Source organism: Chelonia mydas, chromosome 6, assembly GCF_015237465.2.
Source record: "Chelonia mydas isolate rCheMyd1 chromosome 6, rCheMyd1.pri.v2, whole genome shotgun sequence".
Taxonomy (NCBI): domain Eukaryota; kingdom Metazoa; phylum Chordata; order Testudines; family Cheloniidae; genus Chelonia; species Chelonia mydas.
The window spans coordinates 28,617,477-28,644,212 of record NC_051246.2 but is presented as its reverse complement, the minus strand read 5'-3'; the positions used below and the strand labels follow the sequence as shown (position 1 = coordinate 28,644,212).

At 42.0% G+C, this 26,736-nt stretch overlaps 1 protein-coding gene across 7 annotated transcripts in view; it reads right to left on the bottom strand.

Moving 5' to 3' along the window:
* Nucleotides 1-26,736, bottom strand: part of TSPAN32 (tetraspanin 32) — a 73,605-nt gene that overhangs the window by 7,917 nt on the left and 38,952 nt on the right. Inside the window, exons 5-9 of one of the 7 annotated variants that reach the window (XR_006291839.1) lie at nt 21,496-21,597; nt 19,969-20,061; nt 17,291-17,319; nt 14,764-16,118; nt 2,550-12,592 (exon numbers count right to left, since the gene is read on the bottom strand). Coding sequence is in view for 3 of the 7 variants with exons in the window: in XM_007062961.4 (XP_007063023.1) it covers nt 12,497-12,592; nt 16,035-16,118; nt 19,969-20,061; nt 21,496-21,597 (375 nt within the window). In the remaining 4 variants the exon portion in view is untranslated. Of the gene's footprint in view, nt 1-2,549; nt 12,593-14,763; nt 16,119-17,290; nt 17,320-19,968; nt 20,062-21,495; nt 21,598-26,736 lie in introns of those variants that run through there. The other 6 variants (XR_006291838.1, XR_006291840.1, XR_005225426.2 and 3 more) reach the window with 6 other exon arrangements.

Below are 26,736 nucleotides of genomic sequence, written 5' to 3'. Positions count from 1 at the left end.
CTAAAACTACCTGAACTGCTTGAGTCTGGCAAAAAAAACAACAAATCAAGCTGGAAATCACAGGAGCACAAGCTTTCTCATGAGATCTCGGGCACTTCTAGTTCCAGCTGCAATTGAAAGGAGAAAGGGGGTGGGGGGGAAACACTTACATCACTATTTCAGCAAAGGTTTGGATCCAGTGTGGGTTTCTTAAATTATCCAAACTGGTTCACCCTTCTCTACTCAAAACACTAGTGTTCTCCAGATGGGAGGGAACCCAGTTGTATAATCAGTAGGCGTTAAGGGCTACAGGGGATGTCATCACTGCTGATGTCAGAACCGTAGAGAGGTTGTGGCTGAAAAGGGGATTAGTATGCCCACAGACAACTAGGGATAATTTAGGAGTTAAACGAGAACACTCCTGATATGCTTTGGAGGGAAGGAGGGGATTTCTCCTCATCGTAATATAAATAATCTAAATGAAGGTTAAAGTGAGAGTCAGCATGGAGGCAGGGAAATGTGCCAAGAGCACAGTCCATTATTCCTACTAGCTGACTTGAGGAGGCGTGTCATGATGTTATCCCATATGAGGATTTCTGGGAGACAAAGTGACGGAAAGCACCCCCTGTAGTCACACCCTGCAAGTTATTGTAATAATCTTTGTGCAAAATATGCCTCGTGAGGTATTATTTAAAAATTAACACCACACTGATAATCAATATTCTTGTTTAATGTATGTACTAAACACATATTAAGAATTATGAACATAAGCTGAAATTATGACTACAGTGTTTACCAGACAAGTCTGGGGAGGGAGTAAACCGGTTTCTCAAAGTCAAAGGACAAGCTGACTCCTCTAGCTAGTGTCATCAAAGTCAATTGGCAATCACCTGTCAAGAGGCCATTCGCAGGAACAGGGCCAACTGCATTTTAGCTAACAACACAGAACCACTTTCACCAGGGGACTCCACATCCCCGTCCCCACAGCTGGAATGAACTATATCTAGGGGGGAACCTTCAGGAAAATGTGTTTCAAAAGGTGACTGGACTATAACAGTGAGAGGCAAAACCACTCCAAACTATAGTGCTCTCTGTCGCTCTCTCTTTCATCTATGATGACAAAGGAACCAACCCTTTGACTTTGGGGAGGATCCTGACCTGAAAATTTTCTGTTGCTGGGACCCTATGGTGAGGATTTTACCTTGAACCAAGTCTAGCTTGTTAAGTTTCAGCTACTAGGAAGGTTTAATCTTTATTTTTCTTGTAAGCATTTCTGACTTTAATACTTTATACTTGTACTCACTCAAAACCGCTCTCCCTTTGTAGTTAGATAAACTTGTTTTATTTTTAATCTAAACTAATCCAGTATTGTGTTTAAACCGAACTCTTTGGTAACTCCAGTCAAAATAGCAAACTGTTAAATATTGACCCTTTACAGGGGCAACACACCTTTTATATCTGAACTGCCCAGGGAAAGGCTGGACAGTATAGAACACAGGTTTTGGGGAAATTCAGGACTGAGAGAGTGTTGGAGTCACCCTGCAAGCAAAAAGAACAGGAGAGGACTTGTGGCATCTTAGAGACTAACACATTTATTTGAGCATAAGCTTTCGTGAGCTACAGCTCACTACCTGATCACTCTCATTACAATGTGTACGGTAACACCCATTGTTTCATGTTTTCTGTGTATATAATATCCCCCTACTGTATTTTCCACTGCATGCCTCCGATGAAGTGAGCTGTAGCTCACGAAAGCTTATGCTCAAATAAATTGGTTAGTCTCTAAGGTGCCACAAGTCCTCCTTTTCTTTTTGCAGATACAGACTAACACGGCTGCTACTCTGAAACCCTACAAGTAGCAACCAAGGCTGGTAGAAGCCAGAGTGTGACTGGTGTGTTGCTGACAGGCTGCTGGGCCAGAGTTGCTAGACGAGGGCTGCTCCTTTGCCCAGACACTCAGGGTGTGAGCTGCATGCTGTTAGGCTATTTGCGTGCAGCCCAGGTTGGGAGCTACAACAGCAAAGCACCGTGAAGCCTCCTAGGTTGTGGGGCAGGCAGCAACACCACTGCTGACTGGTCTAGATTGCACCCTGGAATTTGACACACAGCAGATGTCAAGAATATAAGTTTATTCCTTGGCAAGCACAAGCAGTATGTTCAGCCTTGTCCAAGAAAAAGAAACAGTCCCTGTGCGAAGGAGTTTGCAGTTGATATAAAAGGCTAGCATAAAGTGCACTAGTCGTTCAAGAGGAAGATCGTATCTTAAAATCTCTTCCTTTCCTTTCTTTTTTAAATATCTAGTATAATTTTTGGACCTAAGCTTTATAAACAGTAGGCTTCCCAAACAAACTGTGATTTTCACTAATACGTTCACCATTGACAACTGTTCAATAACTCTTGTGCAAATAAAGCCATCTGCCTTTTCAAAGTGTCTGTGAAGACACACCTGCTCCAAATACTCATACAAATATTTGAGCTCGGATTGGTGATGCTTTTGCTTTCCATGAACATGACTGAAAATAAAAATCTCACTCGGACATCTGCAAATAAAGAGAATCACAAGCAAACAGTGAAACAAGAATATTCATTTTATTGGTAAGAATAATCATTAACACTTTTCCCTTTATATTTACCCAGGTCTCAAAGAGACAGCACCTTTTATACAAGAAAAGATATCTGACGGGTGGACAGGTCTGTGGTCAGTTTAAAACATTCCTTCAGGAGCATTCTACTCCAGAACTGTCACAGACTGATCAATGGTCTTATATGTCTACCATATAAAGAGAAGTGCTCTTATGTTTAACCCTTTTGATGCTGGATATATCAAGCTCTCCCTAAGCACACATTTGTTTGGCAGTCTGGAGGATGTCAGCAGACTAAAGATTAGTGAGCTAAAGATAGGGCAGACTTACTTTCCAATTCTGTGCTAAGTTTTTTTCCCCAAAATCTGATCTTCATTGTGTAAAGCATTTCCTATCCCCATAAGTGATAAATGAGACCAAGCTATCCAAAGGTCTGTTCTCCTTGAGACCTTCCTAGGAGCTCAGTGCATTTGTAGTATGTCCCAAATTTTGTAGTTGGGAGAGGGAAGAAGACACTCTAAAGAGCATGCTGTCCTGGGGTACAGTCAATAATGTCTCCCCAGTAGGCCTGTTACCTACAACTAATTGTGGGTTTGGATAGCCAATTCTTAAAGCTATGTGTATTTTTCCAAAGTGGACTCTCTCTCTTCAAACTTCTTCATCACCCCACCATTTTTCCCAGCACTCTTCTCCACTGTTCTACCTGATGTAACAATCTGATTGGCAGATATCATATTTACTCCTAGTTGCTAATCCTTCCAGAGGAGGTTTTGTCTTTTAAACCCTTTCTTGTCCCAGAAGGGAAATAAATACAATTATTATTGATGGAGCTGGTAGCACTGACAGTTATTAAGGTTGCCCAACATTTCCCTTTACAAGACCATTTTCAGCTGTTTATAACTTTGCCAAACTTTACTTGTTAGGGCTGAAATTTCCTATTCCTGGTGTCTGCCTCAGGCTGACTTCTTCTGGAATATTTCAGCCAAAACAGTGCAGCTGTTTCCAAGAACAAGGCTGGGGAAAACTATGTTGTTTTACAATTTTAAAAATACTCTGGCAGTCTTTTCTTTGAAAAGCTCTAGCTCCCCCGTACTTTGAAGCAGGGTCTTCAACTTTGGCAGAGGTGGCCTATGTCATCCCACTGAAAATCCGCCCAAATATGGCCAAGTTATAAGCCTTTTAAAAATCACAGTTCACACATGTTCAGCAGAGATATTTTTAGAGACCCTGCTCTAGGAATTAATATAGAAGCGTAGAATAGGAGGTTGTGGTGTGTAGAGCCCTGCTTCATTCATTGCAGAAATTGGAAGGTGTACAGTGAATGAGACAGGAGATTGCAGAAAGAGAAAGGATAGGCTCATTGTTAAGACAGCTGAATTGGATTCTATCCCTGTCTTTGCCAGAGAGTTACTGTGTGATGCTGGGCCAGTCACCAAACCTTTCACAGGTGGTCACTACTTATGTGTTTCTCATTTTCTGGGTGTCTGATTTGAAACCCCGGAACCAGACGCGCAGAATCACGGAGAGATCACAGCTGTCTCTAAAGTCAATGGAAGCTGTGCTTTGAACATCTAAAGTGCTATATAATGCAAAATACTCTGAAAAATCAGATCCTAAGCATCTCTGTTAGGCACCTTAATCTTGTTGTACCTCAGTTCCTTCTCTGAAAAACAGAGAAAATAATATCCTGTGACCTCACAGGGGTGTGTGAAAATAAACACATTAACATTTGCGATGCACTGAGATATGCTGGTGATGAACACCATAAGACATTAATCGTTCTGTATTCAGAGCAGGGTTTGAATAACATGCAGCTAATAAGGCCTAAAGCCACACATTGAAAAACAAAGAGAAAACAAATGATTGACTAGCTACACTTTACCCGATGCACTGAAAGAGGCAGGGGTCTTGTGGAAAAAAATAGCATGCAATCATGTAATTAAAGACTGAATACACACAAGAGGACCAAATTAAGATTGCACAGGCAACCTTCATTCTGGCATTTCCTAACTTGGAGTTCTTGGCTTTGCAACCTTGATAATATTTTTATTTTTTAAACCCGTATTTGGTTTTGCATGGGTGAAATATAGCATAAAAGCTGAAACTCACAGAAAGGGGAAGTCCTTTCACCTAGCAGTTTGGAGATTGATCCATTCCTAGCAGCTGACTTCCTCTGACTTACAGGCTGGAGGAAGCCTAACAGACAACAGCTGTTTCCGGGCCTTGCTGGTTAACCCTTGCTTTTCCATTGCTGAGCTCCACAGCTTTGTGACCCAGTCATGTCCAGGAGCTGCAATCTGCCATACACCACATCCATCTAACCCACCTGCTTTCCCTTGTTCGTTGTCCTCTTCAGCCACAGAAAGCTCTAATCCCCATCTCCACATTGGGGCATGCTCTTTCTGGTGCTCCCAACAACACTGAGTCTGTTTCTGCAGCACTTGCAAATGGGTCAGAACTCCCCAGGCCTTGCTGACTGGCAAAAATGGGAGCTGTAATTCACAACTAGTGACTAGTAGCAACAAGGGTGGAGGCTCTAATGCAGATGGAGCTAATGAACGTTGATGACCGGTAGAGGTCAAAAGGTCTAGACTCTGTCCACACTATAGCTTGTACTGTCGTCACCATGAGAGCTGCACTGTTTGGCACCAGTAACTCTGGGTCCCATTTTTGCCAGTGCAGACATGGCCCTAGTGACAAGTGTGACAGATATTGCAACCCCATGCAGTATTTTTGGGGAGCACGGTATTAAACTTATGAACGGTTATGTGTGATTGCGTTCTACTCTCGGGGGGAGGATTACCACAGCTCTTACAGGAATTAAAACAGAAGGGGGTGACTGCCCCTGACATTGTATTCCACCCTGGGGTGATTTGCATATATTGGTTCAGGCTGGGTTTTCCAGATACTTGGAAGCAATATATAAAATGCTGAGCTTGGCCTGACTAGTGGTCTTCATTTTGATTCAGCAAATGGACACGACTGTCCGTCCAAGGGGAAGCTCCAACTCTCGCTGAAGGGTTGGAAGGGATGGTGGTCTATCAGACTTCTCAGGTAGATCATGGGTGATTTCTGGTATGTTTAGTATGGGTCTAAATCTGTTTATTGTTTTTATATGTTTTCTCTGTAATGCTTTTGCCCTGTTAATCAAGGCGCTTGCTTCGAAAGAGCTGTGGGATAACGGGTGATGGCAGGCAATACGCTGGTCATAGCCAGGGCCGGCTCTATGTTTTTTGCCACCCCAAGCTCTGAGAGCGCAACTGCCCAAGCAAAAAAAAAGCCACCCCTGAAATTGTGCCACCCCAAGCATCTGCTTGCTTTGCTGGTGCCTAGAGCTGGTCCTGGTCATAGCCCCTGGAGAAAAAGCAATTCACAGCTGCTAGCCATTAGGCAGACTGGCTTGCTGCGAATATCACAGTGTAAGGCCGGGGCCTGTGCAGCATTATAATCCCCTGGTCAGAAGGGAGGGGGACAAGAGTTCCTGTCCAGAGACAGGTGACATGAGAATTCAGAGGGGGGAATACACATACTGTACACCTGAAACTGTGAAGACAAATACTGGAGCACTGCCTTTGCTCTACTCTTTCTTATTCACAACACAGGACAGATATATTTAACCGCACATCCTTTTAGGCTGATGGGAGCAGACTCGCAGCTCCTAAGATCTGATTTCATTTCTCTGCTTCTGTGCCTGGGGCTCCTGCATTTATATCTAAAATCAACCTTAAATAGGTTCTCTGATTTCATGTGCCTAAAATAAAAATGCCATTTTAATAATTAACAATGATTAAATTAATTGGTGCTTTGTATCTTGCTTTCTTTTGTCACTCACTACCACTTCCTGGGTTCTCAAACTGACTCTGTCCCTTGGGATGCTAAACAAAGTCATTATAATCACAGCATCACTTTCTTTCATAATCCGGCCTTCCCGTTTTTCATCACCACTCATAAAAATAAAATTGATTCTGTTATGTGCACAGCCAGTTCGTAGTGCAAAGCTTTTTAATAAATGATAATAATGGGCTGTTCTGTAGTGTCTTTCAGCCAAGGATATAAAAGCCTTTTCTAGTCATTAATCAATCAGGACTTCCCAATTGCCAGCTTTGGGAGGTAGGCGTTATTTATCTCCATTGTACTACTGTGTAAACTGAGGCACACAGGGGTTGCATCACATGACTTGCCCAACCCTATCCAGCAAGTCAATGGTAACCAGGACCAGGAATAGAGTCTCCAGTAGGTACAATTGAGGGACAGGGGGAGATTATAAACTACTCTGGTGGCCAAAACAGCCTCTGGCATAAGTTAGAGCAGTCACTGGTTGCTGTAAGTTACAGTAGCCCATCATAGGCTTCCTATGGGCTGCAGTGTAGGCATGTCCGCGATGGTGCCATTCCAAGCCCCCTGTGCTGTGGAGGAAACATAGTGCCATTTAGGGACTGAGGAGTATGTCCCTGGCCCCTTGTAGTGCCTTTACAGTCTTTGTGTGTTGCCAGAATAGCATCCAGGGGCCAGGGTGGGGGAACAGAATGGGTGTCCAGGAGCTCTTAATCCCAGTCACCTGCTTGGACCACTAGCAGACACTGCCTTTTAAAAACACCTAGTCCAGCATTAACCCCAACGTGCTGAATGAAGAGCAGCAGCAAAGGGAGTTATTGTCATTCTTCTGTGTATAGAAGACTGTGACTGCAAAGTAGGGGGTATTTAAAGCTGGGTAAAAGCTGGGAAGAGGGGAAATCACTTTATCAGCACTGGTAGGGCTGTGATGAAGACCCCCAAAGTGTATTTTTGATGTATTTAAGGGGTGCTGGGATGCTCTTTTTTTTGGTTGTCCAGGCAGTTGGTGTGATGTGTATCTAAAATATTGTTCTTGTCAGACTAGATTTTGGGCAAAACTCAGTGAGGACTCATGGCTGAATGTCACAACCTCAGAAAGGAGGGGAGAACTGGCCACCTCATTGCAAGAAAGTCTACACGATAAGTCTGCTTCTTGACTGGACGAATAACTGGCTGGACTCCAGATGCACTAGCTTGCTGTACAAAGGATGCATTCCAGGTTCCCACTCCTACCACCACAACAATGAAAAAGCTTAACATGCACTGTTCAGGAGGAACAAAAAAACCCAACCAGCCCTCTTCCCTGCCCCAACAAAGTCCAAAACACAGACAACTCCTCTTCCCCACCTTCCAGGCACAGGTGTCACAGCAGTTGCAGATGTGACAAATACTGGATACCTGCCTGTTTCCCTCGATGTAGATCTAGTGGGCAGTAAAAGACTTCTAACAAACATTGGATTTGAGCCCTTTTTTGCTTTTTTATGGTATATAAAGAAGGCCTGAAATGATTTCACCCTCAGCCCCTTACATTAGAAATACCAGACTGGTCCCCCCTGGGTAGGCAGGAGGACCTCTCAGGGCTCTCAGAGATGTTCATTATCTACTCTCCCACCTTAATGGACAGGGATTGGGGGCAGTGCTGAATCTAATAATGCCATCCTTACACGCAAATGTTCATTAAATATGGGAGTTAAATAGATGTGAAAAAACAAGTAATGAACTAATCCCGCTCATTACACAAGTAGGCCAATCAAAAATCTCTTCCGCTTGCATTTGCTCAGCCTCTTGTGAGGTCAGAATTTCACTAGTTCTCCAGTCAGCATAGAGTCTTGCAGCCAAAATTAAACAGACCCCCCCAGAAACCTTCCTTTCAGGCATTCTGTTAAATGTTGGTTATTTCTTTTACCCGAACACCATGTTCTTTATATATAGATTAGATGCTTACTTGTTCTTTCCTACCTTGTTTTATTCCTTGCAAACTATGTTCCTGATCTAACCCTAGTTGGTTACTGGTGAGGGGAGGCTGATGACTGCAGCAACAAGGAACAGAAGATGAGCAGGTTGGTAGGTTCCCCTTCTTCAAAGCTTGATTCAGTCATATCTGCCCTTCACTGCTAGGATATGCTTGTATGCCAGAGCGACTGCCAGCTGTATGTATAATACATCTTCCCAGCGCTGAAAGAATTACTGCCAAACTTCATTATACAAACACCACAGCCACCCAAACAGCCTTGTGTGCACACAGAAAGAGTGGGGGAAGATAGCATTTTGCCATGACATAAATTTTTATTGAAGTAGTCAAGAGTCATATGACTTTCCAGCTGGCCTTTGGGATAACCATAGCATTAGCTTTGACAGTGACACACACAGTACATCAGTTTATGTTTAATTTGGTAGCATAGTATTATAATTGTCTGTCATACAGATCAGAGGTTGACTGAAATAAACAAGGGGGCAAATCCTCAGCTGAGGATACGCCCCCATCTGTAGCTTTAAAGTAATCTAAAGCATTCTGAAATTGACCCTTGCAGTTTCAGCAAGTTCCTTGCCAAAAGGAGCTGTGATCACAAGATATTTCAAATAGTTAGGACAATGCTTCCTTTTTAAATTAGAAATGTAATTAATAAGAAATATCTAACTAATAATTTACAAACACCTTGTTATTTTATGCTAAAAAAAGATGATGCAGTCAATTAGCATATTGAACAGCCAAGGTGAAATGAAAATCTTTATAGTGACCCTGTCCAAATAGTTATAAGGACTAAATGACCAAGAAGTGTGATAAACAGTTTAGCAAGTAGATAAACTGAAATGATTTAACAGATAAAGTGACCTTACCGACCTTATCACTGATGTGTGGGATGTAAACACAAATTGGTACAGAGACATGTACGGCTGTTTTGTCTTATTGTTTCATTACCATCAAAATTATTGGTGTTGAACCAAGAAAATGGGTCAAGTAAGTTTACATTGCTGCATAATGACCAACTAAACAACTACACAATTATCAAGGAATGTCATGAGACTCTCTATAAAGACAGGAGTTTGAAAGTGGATATCTGTGCAGACTTCTAAATATGCTGATGGAGAAACTGCAGCCTGGGAAAGAAGGTGGTGCTGTGCAAAGTTGCTCAAGATACACCGCAAGGGGAACCTACAAAAGCAGTTTGTGGAAGCAGATTGCTGACTGGAGCCTGGACTAACAATTGTCTTAAAAGAGTATCACACTAAAGGCACAATTGGTGGCAAAGGATGTTGCAAGCTGATATATGTCCTAAAATGTATAGTGCAAACTGATATGTCCCAAGCTACTTGTCTGGTTGGATGTTTCAGAATGTCATCAGAAATGAGCAAAAAGAAAAAGGAGTACTTGTGGCACCTTAGAGACTAACCAATTTATTTGAGCAGAAGCTTTCGTGAACTACAGTTCACTTCATCGGATCCAGCTGTAGCTCACGAAAGCTTATGCTCAAATAAATTGGTTAATCTCTAAGGTGCCACAACTACTCCTTTTCTTTTTGCGAATATAGACTAACACGGCTGCTACTCTGAAACCTGTCAGAAATGAGGTTTGCTTTCTAATTAGCCCACATCAACTTTACGTGGAAGAGGAGCCAGGCCCCGTGGCTCATCAGAAGCTGTATAAAACAGCTCTGTTCAGCAATTTGCTCACAGAAACCGAAACATCTGGATGAGATTGCATGAGAGTGGGACTGTCATCAGGTGGCTACGGAGAGCACCCCCTCTCTGCTAACACCTGATGTCTTGGGAAACAAAAGATGGGAAATCAATGGGCATTCAGCACCTAGGTGCTTTTGAAAATCCCGCTAGGTGCTTATCTGCATCTTTAGGCTCCTAACTGTCTTTAAAAATCTGGCCCTAAGTCAACAAGTAACTGAGAATGTCGAGGTTAGAAGAACTCATTACACTGAGCATAGTATTATTTGTAACAGGAAATCATGCCTGGGTACAGCAAAGATGCCTCTCAGAAAGATTAAGAGCATGTTAAAGCAATCAGCCTAGGTGCTTGTCCACACAGAGACCGATGGTATGTCTACACTACGCAGACTATAGCACCACAGCCTCGCCATGTAATCCAGCCTACAGCGACAGAAGGGGTTTTTCTGCTGGTGTAGGAGCACCTCCTCCCCAACCAATGCTAGTGATGTTGATGGAAGACCTCTTCCATCAACTAGTGGCGTCCACGGGGGTGGGGTATGTCGGCATAGCTATGTCCATCAGGAGTGTGGTTTTTTCACTGCCATAGCTATGCTGATGTAACTTTTCACTGTAGACCGGGTCTTCATGCATGGCAAGCTGGGGTGTAAATCCACAGGGTACAAGCCTGCTGTGTAGTAACCGGCTGTATGGACCCTGCTACCGTCCATTAAAAGTTCTGCAGTGTGCTTTGAACTACTGCTGTTTGACACACGCAGCAAAAAGAGTGCATGGCAGCTGTGTCCACACACCCAGTTGGTGAGCAGCAGGCTAGTGCCATTGTAGATTTACACCCCAGTTTACCCTGCACTAAGTCGTCATGTGGAGAAGCCCTAGACCATCTTTTGCAGTCACAAGAAACTGACAACTTCTTAGAGAAGAGAAAAAGAATTTTGAATTGTCTAGTTAAGCTCAAGACTTTTGCCACCGCTGAATATTTGGTTAAAGGGTTTACACTATTTGTGAGCTTCCAGAGAAATTACAAATAGCTTTAAAATTATTCCATGAAACATATATGTGGGATTTGGTGCATTATAATATTGAATATGTGCATAATGGAAAGAGTTTATCTATGAATATCACCAAGGCAAAGCAATCTTTAATCAAATTGACTTTGATACGTAACTTGTTCAAATTTCTATATTCTAACTCTAGAGAGATTTGGTTGAACTGCCATGGGCAGTCCCATAATCCCATTGACACATAAGCATATTGGTGGATTGATAAGGATCTTTACTTAAACATCCAGAGTTCCACAGTGGTAGTCACATGGTGAGAATAGTGTAGATTTAGGATAAAGTTTGTCCATGTAACAAGACTGATAGGACCTTGAGTTAACTGAGTCTCAGAGATTAAAGCCAAATTGTCAGAAATGTAAACTAATTTTGGGTGCCCTCTTTGAGAGAACTAGTGCCCAGTTTTTCAGAGTACTCCGCATGAATTTATTTATTTGATTGGTTATCTTGTGATACATTGTAACATCCCATGTTGAAGTTCTTTTAAATGCTACCATCTTTATTTTATTTTCCGTAATTTCTTATTTGTTTTTTAAATTTTGTTTTGGCAAACACATTTATAAATTTACATTAGTTCTCCAGTTTGTAGTTCAGGAACAGAATGGACTGTGGGAAACTTGGTGGATAATTAGTTGAATTAAGTTACTTATCCTGTGTGTCCTCTAATGCATTTCTTTCTTCTTTCTCCCAGGGGCAATTGGTTATTTGGTGGTGGTGTGGGGATTGTGTGTGTGTGCGTGTGTGGGGGATTAAATGTAAGTGGCTGTTTTGCCAAGATTTGTGGAGTGATTGATTGGCATGGTGCGTTTGTTTTGGCTATGGCTGAGAGGATGTTCTCCTGGCTGAGGGGTATTAACTGGACTTCTTTTCCTTCTTGATGGTATTTTAGTTTCTTTGTTGCTGGGGTATGTTTTGGCACTCTGACAGAGTTTTAAACTGTCAGTTTTCAGGCAGTGGTAGAAGTGATTGGATCAGGGTTTGGTTTTTGGCTAGCTGGGATGGGGGTTTTCTGGGTGAGGGGCTGGCTGGTTCCTTGCTACCATCCACATCTCACACGAATGCTAAACATGCCTATCTGTGTCTCTACATGGCCCTGATTTCCCAGCTGGCTGCCTGTCACACTCTCTGTTGGTCTTTACAGAAAATGTCACATCTTCCTCTCCTGTGCTGCCCGATGATCATTCCCACTAGTCAGCTGGCAATGCAGAAGAAGCAGGTAATGCAGTAAAGGGAAACATGAAGGTCTAAGGCCCAGCTCCAGTCACCTAGCCACAGCTTCTCAGGGAACTCTGTGGATAACTTTCGGATGGTTTCCCAATTCAAGGGTTGGAAATCCTTGCTCTTGTGGGGAAGCTGGGCGACTGTTTTCTAGGTCTCTCTGAAAATATATTTGCCTTTCCGGTCCAGATTGTTGCTGAAGCAGATGGAGAACCAAAGGAATGAAGTTAAAATCATCCCATAAACCTAAGGAATCAGAGAGGCAAAGAATTAAATATCAGGACTGATTGTTGGATATTACTTCACCTGAGTGCAAAGGTACTGATACACACATATCAATACTGAAAATAATTCACAGGTATCAATGAGCTACTGTATCAGGCTGTTGTATACACAAAGAAGTTACTTTACTGTGAAATACTAAGGTTGAAATTTCAACAGAGAGAGAGAGAACAATATCATGGTTGAGGCACTTGACTGGGACTCAGAAGATCTGGATTCAATTACTGCTCTGCCACAGACCTCCTGTGTGACCCTGGGACAAGTCACTATCTGTCTGTGCCTGAATTTTCCATCTGTAAAATGGGGATAATGGTACTTCCTTTCTCCCATCCTCTGTCTGGTCTGCTTAGACTAAGTTATTTGGGGCAGAGACTGCTATATACAGCAACTAGCACAATGGGGCTCTAATTTCAGTTCCAATACTGTAACATCAGAAGTGAGAATAAGTCAGGAAATGCAGGGTTCAGATTCCCACAACCAAGTTAAGTCTGCTCCTGTGTGTGAACAGTCTGTACTACAATAGTCTTTGATTGAAAAAAATCTCAGTATGTACTGTTTGGAGTAATACAACATACATCACATACATATGTGCCTCTGCGTATTCAAAGGAATGAAGTTCCTTTGTTCTGTAGTATACTAATTTGCTGCATGGTACACCACATTGCCCAGAACTGTGTGATCATATAACTGAAGGCTGTATCAGAACCTACATGGGCAACATATCAAAAGTCAGGTTGCTGTGGGAATAATGGTGGCTGAAACAATATGTTCCTTATAAAAGTTTGCCTTAATATGAAAGTGCCTCTTTGAATATATAGTTTGATTTTTGAACATTTATGAACAGCTCATTGGTAGCTGGAAGACAGCAACACCTGCAGTAACTAAGGCAGCCACCGTACACTTTTCTTTGCATCCTGCAATCATAATGGTAAAAATATTTTAGAAATAGATTGAGGCTCCTCCTCCTCCATATTCTTCAAAACCAGTCCTAGTTGATAGCTGCCATTTCACAGCTATGAAATAAAAACCACAACTTGCTTTCAGTAGAGTTGGAGTGAGATTTTCCTATACCCAAACTGTGAAAACATTACCCCAAATATTCCAAGATGTGACACTGTATAATGCATCTGGTATGTCTCATGCATACTTCCATGGGAGGAGCTAATCTACATTGAGAATCAACATAACCATTGTAATATTAGTGCTAGAATTTTATATTCTTATGTAATTCTAAGCATCAGGAAATACCCTGCATGGAATTGTTATAAGTCAGATTGCTTAGCGGCTGTTCCCAACATAACGATAAAAGTTTAAAACAGAAATGTTGAATGCTAACCTTTATGATTTGCAATTTTATGGTTATGTTTGTATTCTAATTGGCTGAAGTAGAAGGGTTTTCTCAGCCTATCAGAATTCAGCAGGTCAGGCATCATCTGCTCCTGGGCCATGATTACATGTGCCATCTTCCCGCAATAGTATCAGAGTTCTATCCACTGCTGATCTTCCGTCCTCTGACACAGCAATTCAGAGGAGAATAGCTAAGACTAACATCTTGGGCAAATCAGTAAACTTTAAAAAGGGCAAATATTTATTCCATCATTATTAAAAGACAAACTGATATTCAATGCAGGAGTTGGCAGGCAGGTATGATTCACTTTGTGGACTCTTGCTGCTTTCGTACAGCATTCACGGAGTCCAGGCAACCCCTGGAGTGTATTACAACCCTGTATTTAGGTCAGAGGCATCCACTCATGTCTAGCAAGTTAGCTATAATAACGCCGCATTGCACAGTGAGCCTCGGTAGATTTAAGGGTGATCGTGACAAATCTGAAACCAACTATACGTACAGACCTCGTCAGAAAAATCTTGCTTCAATAACTGAAGTTCAACTTGAGAGTTATTAGAGCAGGTGGAACTTAATATTCTGTACATGGAACAGGTCTGAAGGCCAGTATTCTCTGCTGGCATGTCTTATTACAAGTGCGGGACCTTTGTGTGAAAGTAATTAATGTATGTTGTGTCTGCCAAGTGGTGACTAGACATTAGAACGGGCTTGTTCTATTAGCAGCATTTTCCAACCATTGGCCAGATGCACCATGTCTGCACATCTGTAAGGCAGTGGGTTATCATCTCACCTGCTCAGGCACCAATAACACTCTCCAGCCACAGGATTCCTGCCCCTTCTTCTACAGGACTTCAGTGTTATTCAAAAATAAATAACTGTTCAGCACACCAATCACCTCTTTTCTCTTGACCTGTGGTCTTCTGCAGAGGCCAGTCTACTCCGTACAGGATTACACTTCACAGAATGCCTGGGAGTCAACACAAGTCTCTGGTTCCTTCTTCCTAGCCTGTTCCCCACAAGATTACACAGGCCATCTGCCAGAGTGTCTCATGAACTGGGTTCTGTCCTCAGCAGCAGCCTTTCTACTCCCTGCAGCTCTCCAGCTCAACTGAGCTACTTGCTGGCTCACCTAATACCAGATGATCTTCAAGTTATCACCTGATACCTGGCCTCAGAGCCTCAGCTGGGAGGCAGCTGACCTCCTGTGTATAACAGGCCGAGCTTCCACAACTTCTTCCTGCAGGAAGCTGCTGTCTTGCATATCTAACAGTAACATCACAGCTGGCTACAACTGCCAATGATTATTTTTTTGTAGGAAACTTAATTTTGGGAGATTTTAATTTTTTTAAAGACATTTCCCGTGATGAGTTTTCAATTTATATTTTTTTTAAACAAAAAATTTGCAGTTAAAAAAAAAGACATTTTTGGTAAAAGTATCTGGGTTTTCATATAAGTTTTCAAAGAGATCAAACTTTTACCAAAATAATTTTGGTTTTTCCTTTAAAACACTGGAAATTTTTGACCAAGATGAACATTTTCTGTGGCAATGTTTCCTTTGGTTGAAAAGATATTTTTGGTCCAAAAGTGTTGGATGACAATATTTTGACCAGCTCTAAACACCACAAAGTAATGTTAGATCATGTGGTGGTTAGACCATGGCACATCCTCAGCCACAGGACAAAATGCTTAGACTCAACATCCTAGACAATGGGATTCAAATTCTGAGGAAGCCAATTTCCAGACCTATTCCCCAAGCTCAGCAGAGAACCTATGGCTGCCAGGAATTTAGCGAGCTTGTTCCAGCAGAGAACTGGCTGTGATTCCTCAGTCTGACTGGCAGCCCTATTGGATAGCTCCTCCCCTAGTCTCTGTGGTGAATCACATCATCAAGGTTATTTCCTTTGCTACTGAACTCCAGGCTGCTGGCTTATCACCGCCAGATCCAGAAACCTGTCTCCTGCACGCAAGGTTTTCAATGTGACCTGCCCTCTCAAGCCACTGAACTGTCCCTGCCTCAGCTTGTTCAGAAAATTAGGGTACCAAAGGACGGAAGGTAGCTACCATGAAGCAGATTGTGATGATCAGTAGCACAGAGACGAAGTCCATATGTTTTTTTAGGAAGTCTTGGATCTCTTGGAGGCAATCCTGAAATGACAGAGATATTCTATGAAAGCACAGTGACAACTTGGAGGAGTTCACCTCTTTTAACCCTGCAGAGGCTTCCCCATCTCTCTCTGCTTGACAGGGTTTATCATCATAATCCCTCACAGCAGAAGCAGCTTCCAAGCCCTGTCTCTTACAGACCCTGTATCGTAGAGACAGCCTCTGCCTAAACAACAAGAATCAGAGTTAGGTTTGCTCTATCCTGCTTTCCTCCTCCTCAACCAGCAGAGAGCTGCAGCTATAGTGCAAATCCTCTTTCTTGACTTTACCTGTCACTGTATGCGGCATGAATTCTGGCACCAGTGCTCTGCTGCAGATTGTGTTATACTTTGAGACATGGAGCCTTGGCTTGGTAGTGAATGGGGGTCTATGTCTCCCTAGTTCTGTTGCCCTACTGTGCTCTCCACAGTCAGTTCCTATAGTACACCTGCCGTTGCAGTTATATTTTTGGAACTGCACCAGGTAAAATATATTTCAAGATTTCTGGGGAGTGTGTGTGAGTGAGTGAGAGAATTTTGGAAAGGGGGGAAGAAAAAGGAAGATGGAATGGAGGCATGTGAAATGCACAATAATGTTTGTCGCAGGTCTTCTGACATGCTGTGCTTTAAGTCTGCAATGCGATGCTAGTAAAGGGCTCGATCCTGCAAGATGCTGAGCACTCTGGCTGGAACTAGCAAAAGCACTTAAGCTCATGCTTAATTTTAAGCATATGAACAGTCCTACTGAAGTCTGTGTGTGAGTGTGAGAGAGAGACAGACAGACAGAGGGACAGACTATTCATATGCTTAAGGTTAAGCACTTGCTTAAATGCTTTGCTGGATCAGGCCAGAGTACTCAGAACCTTGCAGAATTGAACCCAGAGATAAAATGAGCAGCAGCTGCTATGACACAAGATCACTTCCTCCATTCCCATACATTCTACAGAATGCATCACTGCAGTTTATCTCCCTTTACCATCAGCAGGAGGGAATTCAAAGCATAAATAGCCACGTAAGCACCCTGCTCCTGCACTACCACACAGCAGACACATTTCTTCCCCTCACTTCTTTTCCTATAGCCGTATTATTACCAGTTGCAGTCTGTTTTGAAAGTTACACTTCAGAATTCAGTTTTCAAAAGGCAGATATACCAGAAAGGTTGCTATCCCATAATACCCTGAATCATCATGAAATTGTCCCAGGTCCTGCAAACTGACAAGCAGGATAACTAAAAGTTCTGAATTTATACAGTATGTGTTAGGACATTGCACTATGACAGGTTTCAGAGTAACAGCCGTGTTAGTCTGTATTCGCAAAAAGAAAAGGGAGCTTATGCTCAAATAAATTGGTTAGTCTCTAAGGTGCCACAAGTACTCCTTGACATTGCACTAATACATCATGTCTTTGCAGAACCATAGCAACACAATCATTTTGTCTCCTAGGACAAATACACATATTAAGACGGCAACTTTCATTAGTACAACTGGTCAAATAGAGAACAAAATTACACAGCCCAGGCAAATCTATTGAGAAAAATCCAAGTTACAGTCTCGCAGCCGAGATCATCTGGTATTGGTTCTGTTTATTTGCTTTCTCAAAAAAACTGAAGAGCTTACTGAAAAGTGGTTTAGGCCCTTGAATGGAAAAAAACCCAGGTTTCTGAGTTCCTAAAAGCTGGGTATTTCCCAGTGAATTCTTAGTAATTCTCTAATACCCTGGAAAAGGGCAGTATGTATCATTTACACATGAAAATCTGCATGCTCAGCTTGTTGCTATCAGCAAGCAAAGTACCTCCAACTTCATAATTTAACTGCAAATAGAGATGTCTGATTGGACCGATGGGCATCTGACATCACACAGAAGCATGACATCATGTGTCCACTGCAAAGTCAGAGGACAAGAAAAGAAGCATCTGAGAAATGACAAATTGAAGAGATCTGGCATTTTCAAGGCCCTCTAGAGCGGCAAACATCTGTTGGATCATATTAAAGAAGTTCTGTATTAAAATCACAAATGAGTTTGATTCCCCATAGTTTAAATTCCAGGGTATTACTAATTAAGAGGTCTCTTGGTTTTTGGTACTGTTTCTCTCCCTCTGTGTGTGAAACTTGCAAGCTGCTAATTGTGTTAGTACATTCTAAGACAGAGTCTGTTCTCAAAGCAATTCACAGAGACTCAAAGCAATACTCTAACAACAGAAACAGCACCCAGAGACTCCCCGCCCTTTTGTTGTATTAACAATTGTGACTTAAAATAGAGATGGAGGATGTATGTGGATGGATGCTTGGTGTGGATAATAACTAAATGATCAGGGAGGTGCCAGCCTAAGAATCCAGTGTCCATCGGCTGAAGAAGGCGTCAAGTGGAAATAACCAGAGGACCCCCGGAGGGCAGACTGGAATCCACCCAACAGCCTCAAGAATGGGAGAACCAAAGAACAAGATAACATCTTGGAGCCATCAGGAATGTGCTATCTGCTGATTGATTCAGCAACAGCATGATGCAGCAATTCCCATAGACTGGCATAGGAAGAAATCCCTATAAAAATAGACTCTAAAAAGTGAGAACTTTGGGGTCTGATTCTGCAAACCAACTTCCAGGAGCATCAGATGAGCATCTGACAAGGCCCTGCTCCCTCCTCATGTCCAGGCCACTTGGCCAGTGGCTTGGCATGAGCAACTCTAAGGCTGGTAACTATGATAACAACTTTGCAGAACCTGTGTGTGTGTGTGTGTGTGTGTGTGTATGAATGAATGAATGTGTGAATAAATATGAGATTGAATGGAATGTTATAGCTATAACTAACTGCTTACTATGATAACAACCTTGCAGAACCTGTGTGTGTGTGTGTGTATGAATGCATGTGTGAATAAAGATGAGATTGAATGGAATGTTACAGCTGTAACTAACTGCTTACTATGATTCTTTCTGTATTCACAATAAATGTGGTATTTTGCCTTTTTCCCTTTAATAAGATCCTGCTGGTTTTTATTTTATTGGTATAACACATCAAACTGGGCAAAGGAACAGCTACAGAATTGTATCTGTGGCTCAGGGAACCACCGATCTACTGCAGTTTCTCCTAGCTACTGTTTTCAGTCAGCAAGACGCCAGTTTGTATTTCTAATTAAAAAAAAATCAGTGCCCTTCTTCTAATGGATACATGTGAGGAGGTGTCTCTTGGCAGCCAGTAAGTAGAAGTAGGTGTGATGGCAAGGGACGTGGGCAGTAATCCTTCCTCATTTTATCCCTCAAAAGATCATCATTTCTCTCCTCCCACCCGGAGTTTCCCTTCAATAGTAGGCAAAAATGCAAGTGAAAATATGGCTCAGAAAGTTCCAAATAGACACAATCAATGGTGCAATGGAAATGGAGGTCGCTGGTGAGAGCAAGGGGGGAACTGGCTTTGAGCTGGGAGCCTGGAGCGCAGGTGAGACGGAAGAAGGTCTTGTCAGTATCTCCATGGAAAGAGTTTGGGAATAATGATCATACTGCTGCTGCACTGGCCCAAAGGGCTATTGGTCGCTGTTTAGACAAAAGACTCAAGTTAATGGTCTGTTGATGGAGAGGCCAGTCAATCCAGTTATCCAGAGGGAAGGAAACAACATGGGAGCCGCAGCAGTTGTAGGGCTGGATTGGGGTTGAAAATGCTGACCAAGGTAAAGAGTGAGACCCAAATTCACTGTTTCTCTGCACCACATGTAGTCATTTAGGTCTTGTCTAGACTGGGACAAAAGGTGCTTTCCCCCCACACTCGAGTTAGGTCAGTTGAGCTAGTTTAAGTAGTAGCTGAAAAGCTAATGGGTCATCCTTGACATCTGACAGTACAAATGGCTCCTGGATGATTCCCTTACCGCTCTGGCTGTGCCCATAGGTTCTGATGGACATGTCTCCTCTTCAATGCCTCCTGTTTCTCCAAAGGGTGACTGCTTTCCACAGCACAGAAACTGAAACAGAAGAAACAAAAACTACATCACTGCCTGGGTTCCTCTTCCCTTACCAACCTTCTCTCTGGCAGACTGCTGCAGGATGAGTTGCATCTGGGGGAAATGAACATTTTTCTCTGTCTTCCTTACCCTGGGCCAGGATTTCATGACCCCCTGGTTGCAGAGGGCAAGTAGCATTATAAATATATCATTTTAGCAGTTAAGAACATAGGTTAAAACGTCTTAAGGCCTGATCCATTCCCCATTAAACCTGTGGGAGTCTTTACATTGACTACCATTGGCTTTGTATTAGGCCCTAAATTGTCCATTCACAGAGCCATAAATTAATCTGCCATTCCCTCTGCTGAGAAATCAGGACAGAAAATACAGAGCTAGAGGGAGGAGTCCAGAAACAAATAAGCAGTGCTGACCTTCCCCTCTAGTCCCACAGCATGACATTAGATCACTATCCAAACAGACCTGGCTGTGCAAGGATACGGCATTTCCTTTACTCAGCTGTCTAGAGAGAACTCCTGTGTTTCTCTCCATAAGAAACAGTCTCTCTGCCACTGTGTTATCTCATCTTGCACACACTAAGCGAAGCAATCCCTAGGCTCTGTACAATCACATTAATCTACCTACTGCACCACAGAATTGGGATGATACCTCTCCTTTATACCTACACGCTGCACTGCTAGGTCAGGATTCCTCAGAGCTGCGTGGCTTGCTTTGTCACGTTAGCAGCTTAAAATTTTGAAAAATAAAAACAAAACAAAAAACCAGACATTGTTTGGCCCTGATGCTTCCACAGTGGGAAATTTACCTTCAGCTGGCCATATTGTTGAAGTTGTGCCTTCAATCATATTTACATTCTGGAGCACCCCTAGGCTATTGATTCTGGAATGGCAACAACAACGTTGGAGGCGGGCTCCTACCTTTCAGGGATATGGGCTACTATGCAACCACCATTAAGGAACTGGCATGGAATGGCAAATGGTGTGTGGTGTGAAATGCTCTCTCAGGGAGGTGAGATCGCCTCTTGGTATTTGCGTGAAAGTGATGCTCAGAAACCCGGGTCTCCTCAGTGAGAACTGGGTGGGGGTGGCGGGTGAAGGGGGGGGAAATGTCATAATCACTGCACGATGATTGGAAGTCTTTTAATATTTGTAGTACATCATTATCTATAGTCCTATGCAAGTCCTACTAATCTTTTCATCCTGCTGCTAATTCAGCCAGCCAAACCTGGCAGTGCCAAGCTCAGAAAAGAAAAGAAATGGCCACAGGAGAACTGAGCAGGAGCTCTGTGACCTAAGGAACAAAAAACCACTATGGTGTTTGGGAAGTACAGACAATAGAAGAATATAGGCTTGATCCAAAGCTAACTGAAGCCAATGTAAAGACACCCTGGAGCAAGATCTCCTGAGCCTGGATATACCAAGACTGGAAGTAACTTACTGTTTCATGGATGGTAGCTAGTTCCTGCCTCCTGAAGCTGGACAAGTTCCTCCTTACTTCCTCGTACACAGAATCATACACATCCATCATGGCATCTTCTACCTACAAAAAAGACATGTCTGATCAGACCCCTATCCTGGACAAGTCACTCTCCATTTTGCTAGGCACTATACAAACACAGGAACTCTCCTAGGCAAAGTGGGTTAGCAAATAAAGCCAGATAGATAGAGGGCTACCTCAGGTCTATTAATGAAACTCAAATATAGACAAGAGGAATTTGAACTGCATTTCTTGTTTTACCAGGAATGAATTTTTCCTACAATTCTAGGGAGGACATTTTTGGAACACCTTCCATGGAATAGACTGCAGCTGTTTCTGGGATTAGTACTAAGAGGTAAATATTCAGTATAATATATGGCACATTACCTGTTCGGTTTCCATTACTACAATTAATTTTAGTTACCTGACTAACATGGAACATGGGTACTGTAGAAATATTAATTCCTACATTCCCTTCTATGTGACACCATTAAACCATATGAACAAAGGCCTTTTTGTTTTTATACACCAACATTTTTATACTCGAAGTATTTAACTAGCTCTACTACAAGTCTTTTGACAAAATTATTTCCCCAAAACATTTTGAAAAATGTTCACAATTTTTGACCAGCTCTAAGCTGTTTTGTTTGAGTAAAACAGCCTAATTTACTACCATGTAATCCAGAGAAGGAGGATGGTCCAGTGGTTAAGGCACTTCCCTTCTTTACTCTGACACAGACTTCTTGTGTGACCTTGGACAAGTCACTTAGGGCTAAATCCACACAAGAATGCAATGCCTAACTCCTAGGTACCCTGCCACCCAGTGGAATTCACAGCCTCTAATTGCCTTCTGCAGCATGAGGATAACAGCACTTCTCCAACTCACAGGTGTGTTGTGAGGATAAAGACATTAATGATGGTGAGATACTAAAACACTCTGATAATGGGTGCCATATAAGTACCTTAGGTAGACAGTTACACCAGCATAACACAAAAGTAACTCTATTCTAAATCAATGGACGTTCATTGGTGTAAAACCAGAGTAATGCACTGGTGAATCAGGCCCTAACTATTCACTGAAAATATGAAATCTCATAGCTTCAGAAATCTCAACCAACCTTTGTTCAGCTTTCAAAAGAAAAAAAAAATTCTCAATTGCCCTTGGTTCTAGCAGGCAGCTGGTAAAATTCTATTTCTTTCTTTCATTTTCTCTTTTTCTTCCAATATGGATCTGAATGGGTCTGAGACCAAATCTTAGCACTTAGAACAGAAAATTAATCAGTGAAACAGACAGCAAGGGGAAGGGGAGGGAACAAGTGCAGTTGGAGCAAACCCATCTCTCAGCAAGGTTTTACATCACGTTTTAAGGGTTCTGCTTAGAAAGTTACTTAAAAAAAGACTATGTGTGTTATTCTTTGCAGCTCAGAGATGAAACAGGGATCAATTGAAAGTGTTACCCAGCCATTACTGTAACATTATTCCACTTTCCATGGCTGTCCCAACTGCAAAGTCTCTACCAGGGGCTTATAACTAAGGAGGAGGGAGGAGAAGCAAAGATGACTTCATTTTGGCCCTAATTCACAGCAGGTATGGATTTCAGGCTTTTGGTACTGTATCAAAATATTTCTCCATAAGTATCAAACAGGGAATAGATATAAAGGGAGTTTGAGACGTCTTTTTATTGTTACAGGGCCTTTTAAGGAGATTGTTAATTTTGTAGCAATGGCTTCATAGACCTTTGAAAGCGAGAAGTGGTAGAATGAGAGAATTTCATGTGAGCACTGCCACAGAATTCAGAGAGTTGCAGAGGGAATAGCTGGCAATTTGTAGTCCAGTTGGTTGATCCATTGGTTCTAATCCACAGAATACCTCTAATCTCCTTGGGGTGATGGGGCTTTGCTGTTACACACAACATAATCAATTAACATAACAGGTGTGATTAGAGAGAGACTTAGCAATGCACTAGTAAATGGTCTGATGAAGTTACAAAACTGCCAAATGCAGTAAAACAAGCTGCTCCCAGGAAATTAAAAATTGCCACTTGCACCATGTGACACACATTGTGTCTGCCTGTCAAAGACAGAAAAGTTGAGGGAGGTTGGTCATTTTGTGACTTTGGTATTACTACTTTACAGTACTACCACAGTCCTAAGGATTGACTGGCCTCTCCATCAACAGACCATTAACTTGAGTCTCTTGTCTAAACAGCAACCAATTGCTCTTCCTAAGCAAACTATATATTAGTCCCAGACATGCTACTCTGGAAAGACTAGATTTCAAACAGCGAGTGTAAAGGAAGAGATCACCCACTGGCAGCCTGACATGAGACACTAATTAGTGGCTATATCGACTGTCCTTTACCTGGCCTGCCCTCTAATACTGACTTCTAGAGCTAGTCAAAACTTTTTGTCTACATTCCCCAAATTAAGTGGCCTTTCAACAAAACAAATCCTCATGAAAAGGGTCCTATTTTTGTTGAAAATCAGACATTTTAAAACAAAAATCCTGAAAAAAAACCTTCCATTCATTTCCTGACCCACTCTATTAATGTCTTACACTTCTGGAAAAGCCAAAGACGTGAATGAGAGGAGAAGGAAGAGCCATATAAGCCAATTGCTTCTCATGCCATGAAGCGTGTTAACTTTTTCTGAACTTTCCCAAACCAAGTGTTAGACACAGATATAGAACTGGTCTGGGACTACGGTGACCTCTTATTTTTGAAACCTGGACTTTGACTAGCCCTCTGAAGCACATCTCTATGAATTATATTTTTGGGACAGAAAACGTATTTAACTAGATTTGCATAGTTTTGTGTAGGTTTATGGTGCTGTATATGTAATTTGTATTATATACAATAATCATGCTATTTAATATTTATTTATAGTTTAGTAGGTAAGTACTTAATAACTTAGGCCAAGATTATTATTTTTTTTAAAAAAGGAGCCACAAGTGAGACTTCTAAGAGTGGGATTTTCAAAAGGACCTAATGACTTAAGCACTCAACACCCACCGAAACTCAACTTTAGATTCCGATATTTTGAAAATCTTGGCTTAATTGTTCTGGAAAGATCCTATCCATGTTACTGACCAGGGAACTTCTGAAAAATCCAGAAGTGTTAATATTAAGATCTAGTAAATAATCGGAGACGATACTTTGGGAAGTTGAGTTAGTTCTGAAGCTTCCAGTTTGGGTGGATGTAGTCAACCATTGCCTCATCCAAAACCCATTAAAGTCAATGGAAAGACTCTTAAATTATTTTTGGATCAGGTTCTAAAGCTGCTAGTTGTTGACCTTAGTGATGAGTCAGTGTATCCTGAACCATCAGTGAGACGAGAAAGCATGAACTGATGCTTAGATTGCACGGATCATTAAAGAACTCCCCAACTCTCTCTGCACCTCAGGTGACAATGGAACAATCTGTGACCAGACCATAGTTATTTTCCAGAAGAGTGGCATTATGCAGGCAGCTCAAAAGTAACACTGACATTCGTACACATTCTGTACTGGTGATGAACTTTACCCCTAGAGTCCTTTTCAGAATGTCACGCACTCATGCCGCATGCAAACAATTCTAGCATAGAATAAGTGCAGCAGTCCAGATGTTCACAGCTGTTTGTTGCTGAACACATTGTACAGCTGCTGCCACGTTGGCTGGTACATGATGGTCACAGCTGCATAGAGAATGGATTCATTCTTCCTCTAAAGCACCATGTCATGGTTTGTATCGGAGGCACTATATAAACACCAACAAAAAGGAGCTGTGTTAGGGTAGGAGACTGTTTAGTTACAGACTATACCATTACTGGACAAGGGGAAATCAATCACTTGACACCTTGCTCCTGTAGCTGAAAAATTTGTTTGCAATTGGTCGTGCAGCTGAGCTTTGAAAAATATCAGTCCTGCGTTGCTGTTCCTATCCAGCTCAAAATGGGATGCAAACTCTTAGATGTGAAACTTCCCCTCCAAGGAAGATATAGTGTAAGAACAAAAATAAAATAAAATAAATAAAATGCGACTCAAAGAAAATGTGAGATTGAGACACCACACCGAAATTCTGTACCCACTGATGTCAATGAGAGTTTACTGATGTAAATGGAGCCAGAGTTTCACCCCTGGATTTTTCTCAAGCAAGGGGCGATGGATGCTGGAGAACTAGTTTGCTTAATTTCCATTGCACTGTTCTCTCTTGATCCCTGGATTCGTGGTAGTGGCACAGTTGCAATAAAGGGCAGTAATTGGTCCATTACATTACCTTAAACTTAATGATTAGCCTCCTTGGGTTTCCCACTCCAGGTGCTGAGAAGTCAAGGCAGTCACTCACAGTTCAGCAAACAGGATGCCTTTTAATGTCCTATTTGAGTGGTTATGTTCATATTGTCAGTAATGTGCTTTAAGAAAAACACAAATGTGCTAACCGCCTTGACACAGACTGGAGCTACCACAAAATGGATTGATCAATTTGGAGAAGAGGTCCCTGGGATGGATTTGTATCAGCCTTTATTCTAAAGGCTTCAAAAAGCACACACATCAGCATAAGTGGGGTCAGGGTCACTTTCTAGATTGCTCACTGCAAAGAGGTACATGTTATTGAAACTTTCTGTACTTTCAGACTTGCCACTCTCCAAGATTCCCTCCCATCCCTGTGTCCTTCAGGCCTGATCAGGCTGTCCCAGTGAGCAATATGTTTAAATACAACTGGGCTTTTACTCTGCCTAGAAATTTTAGAGTTTAAGTTCTTTGTCTCATCTAGAGACTAAATCACATCCTTATCTATTAATTTCTCTAAGTCAAAAATTGTACCTTCCCAGTGTTAAGTTAGTTATAAAGGAGGATTTTATCTTTAGGTAAATTTGGAATATATGCATTAGACAAAACTGTCTACCTTCTTGGTTTACCCACCCCGTCATGCCAAAGATTGTCAAGGGAAACTGCCTCTGAACATCAGTATTTAGGCAACCTAAGCAAGTCAACTGAAGGCTTATTGGAAAGGTAATGTGCTTAGAACAGCACCAAGAATGGTTCTAGCCTAAATTTAGCTAACACATTCAGCAAAGATTGTTTAGTAAATAATCTGTTAGCAAACCTGGAATTTGAGGACAGTTACAAGACGTTTTATTATCAATTGAATGACCATTTTATTGAAAAAGATGATCTTGCACTTATTTCTATTTCATCTGAAAAGTTGTGCCAAGGCAGAGTTA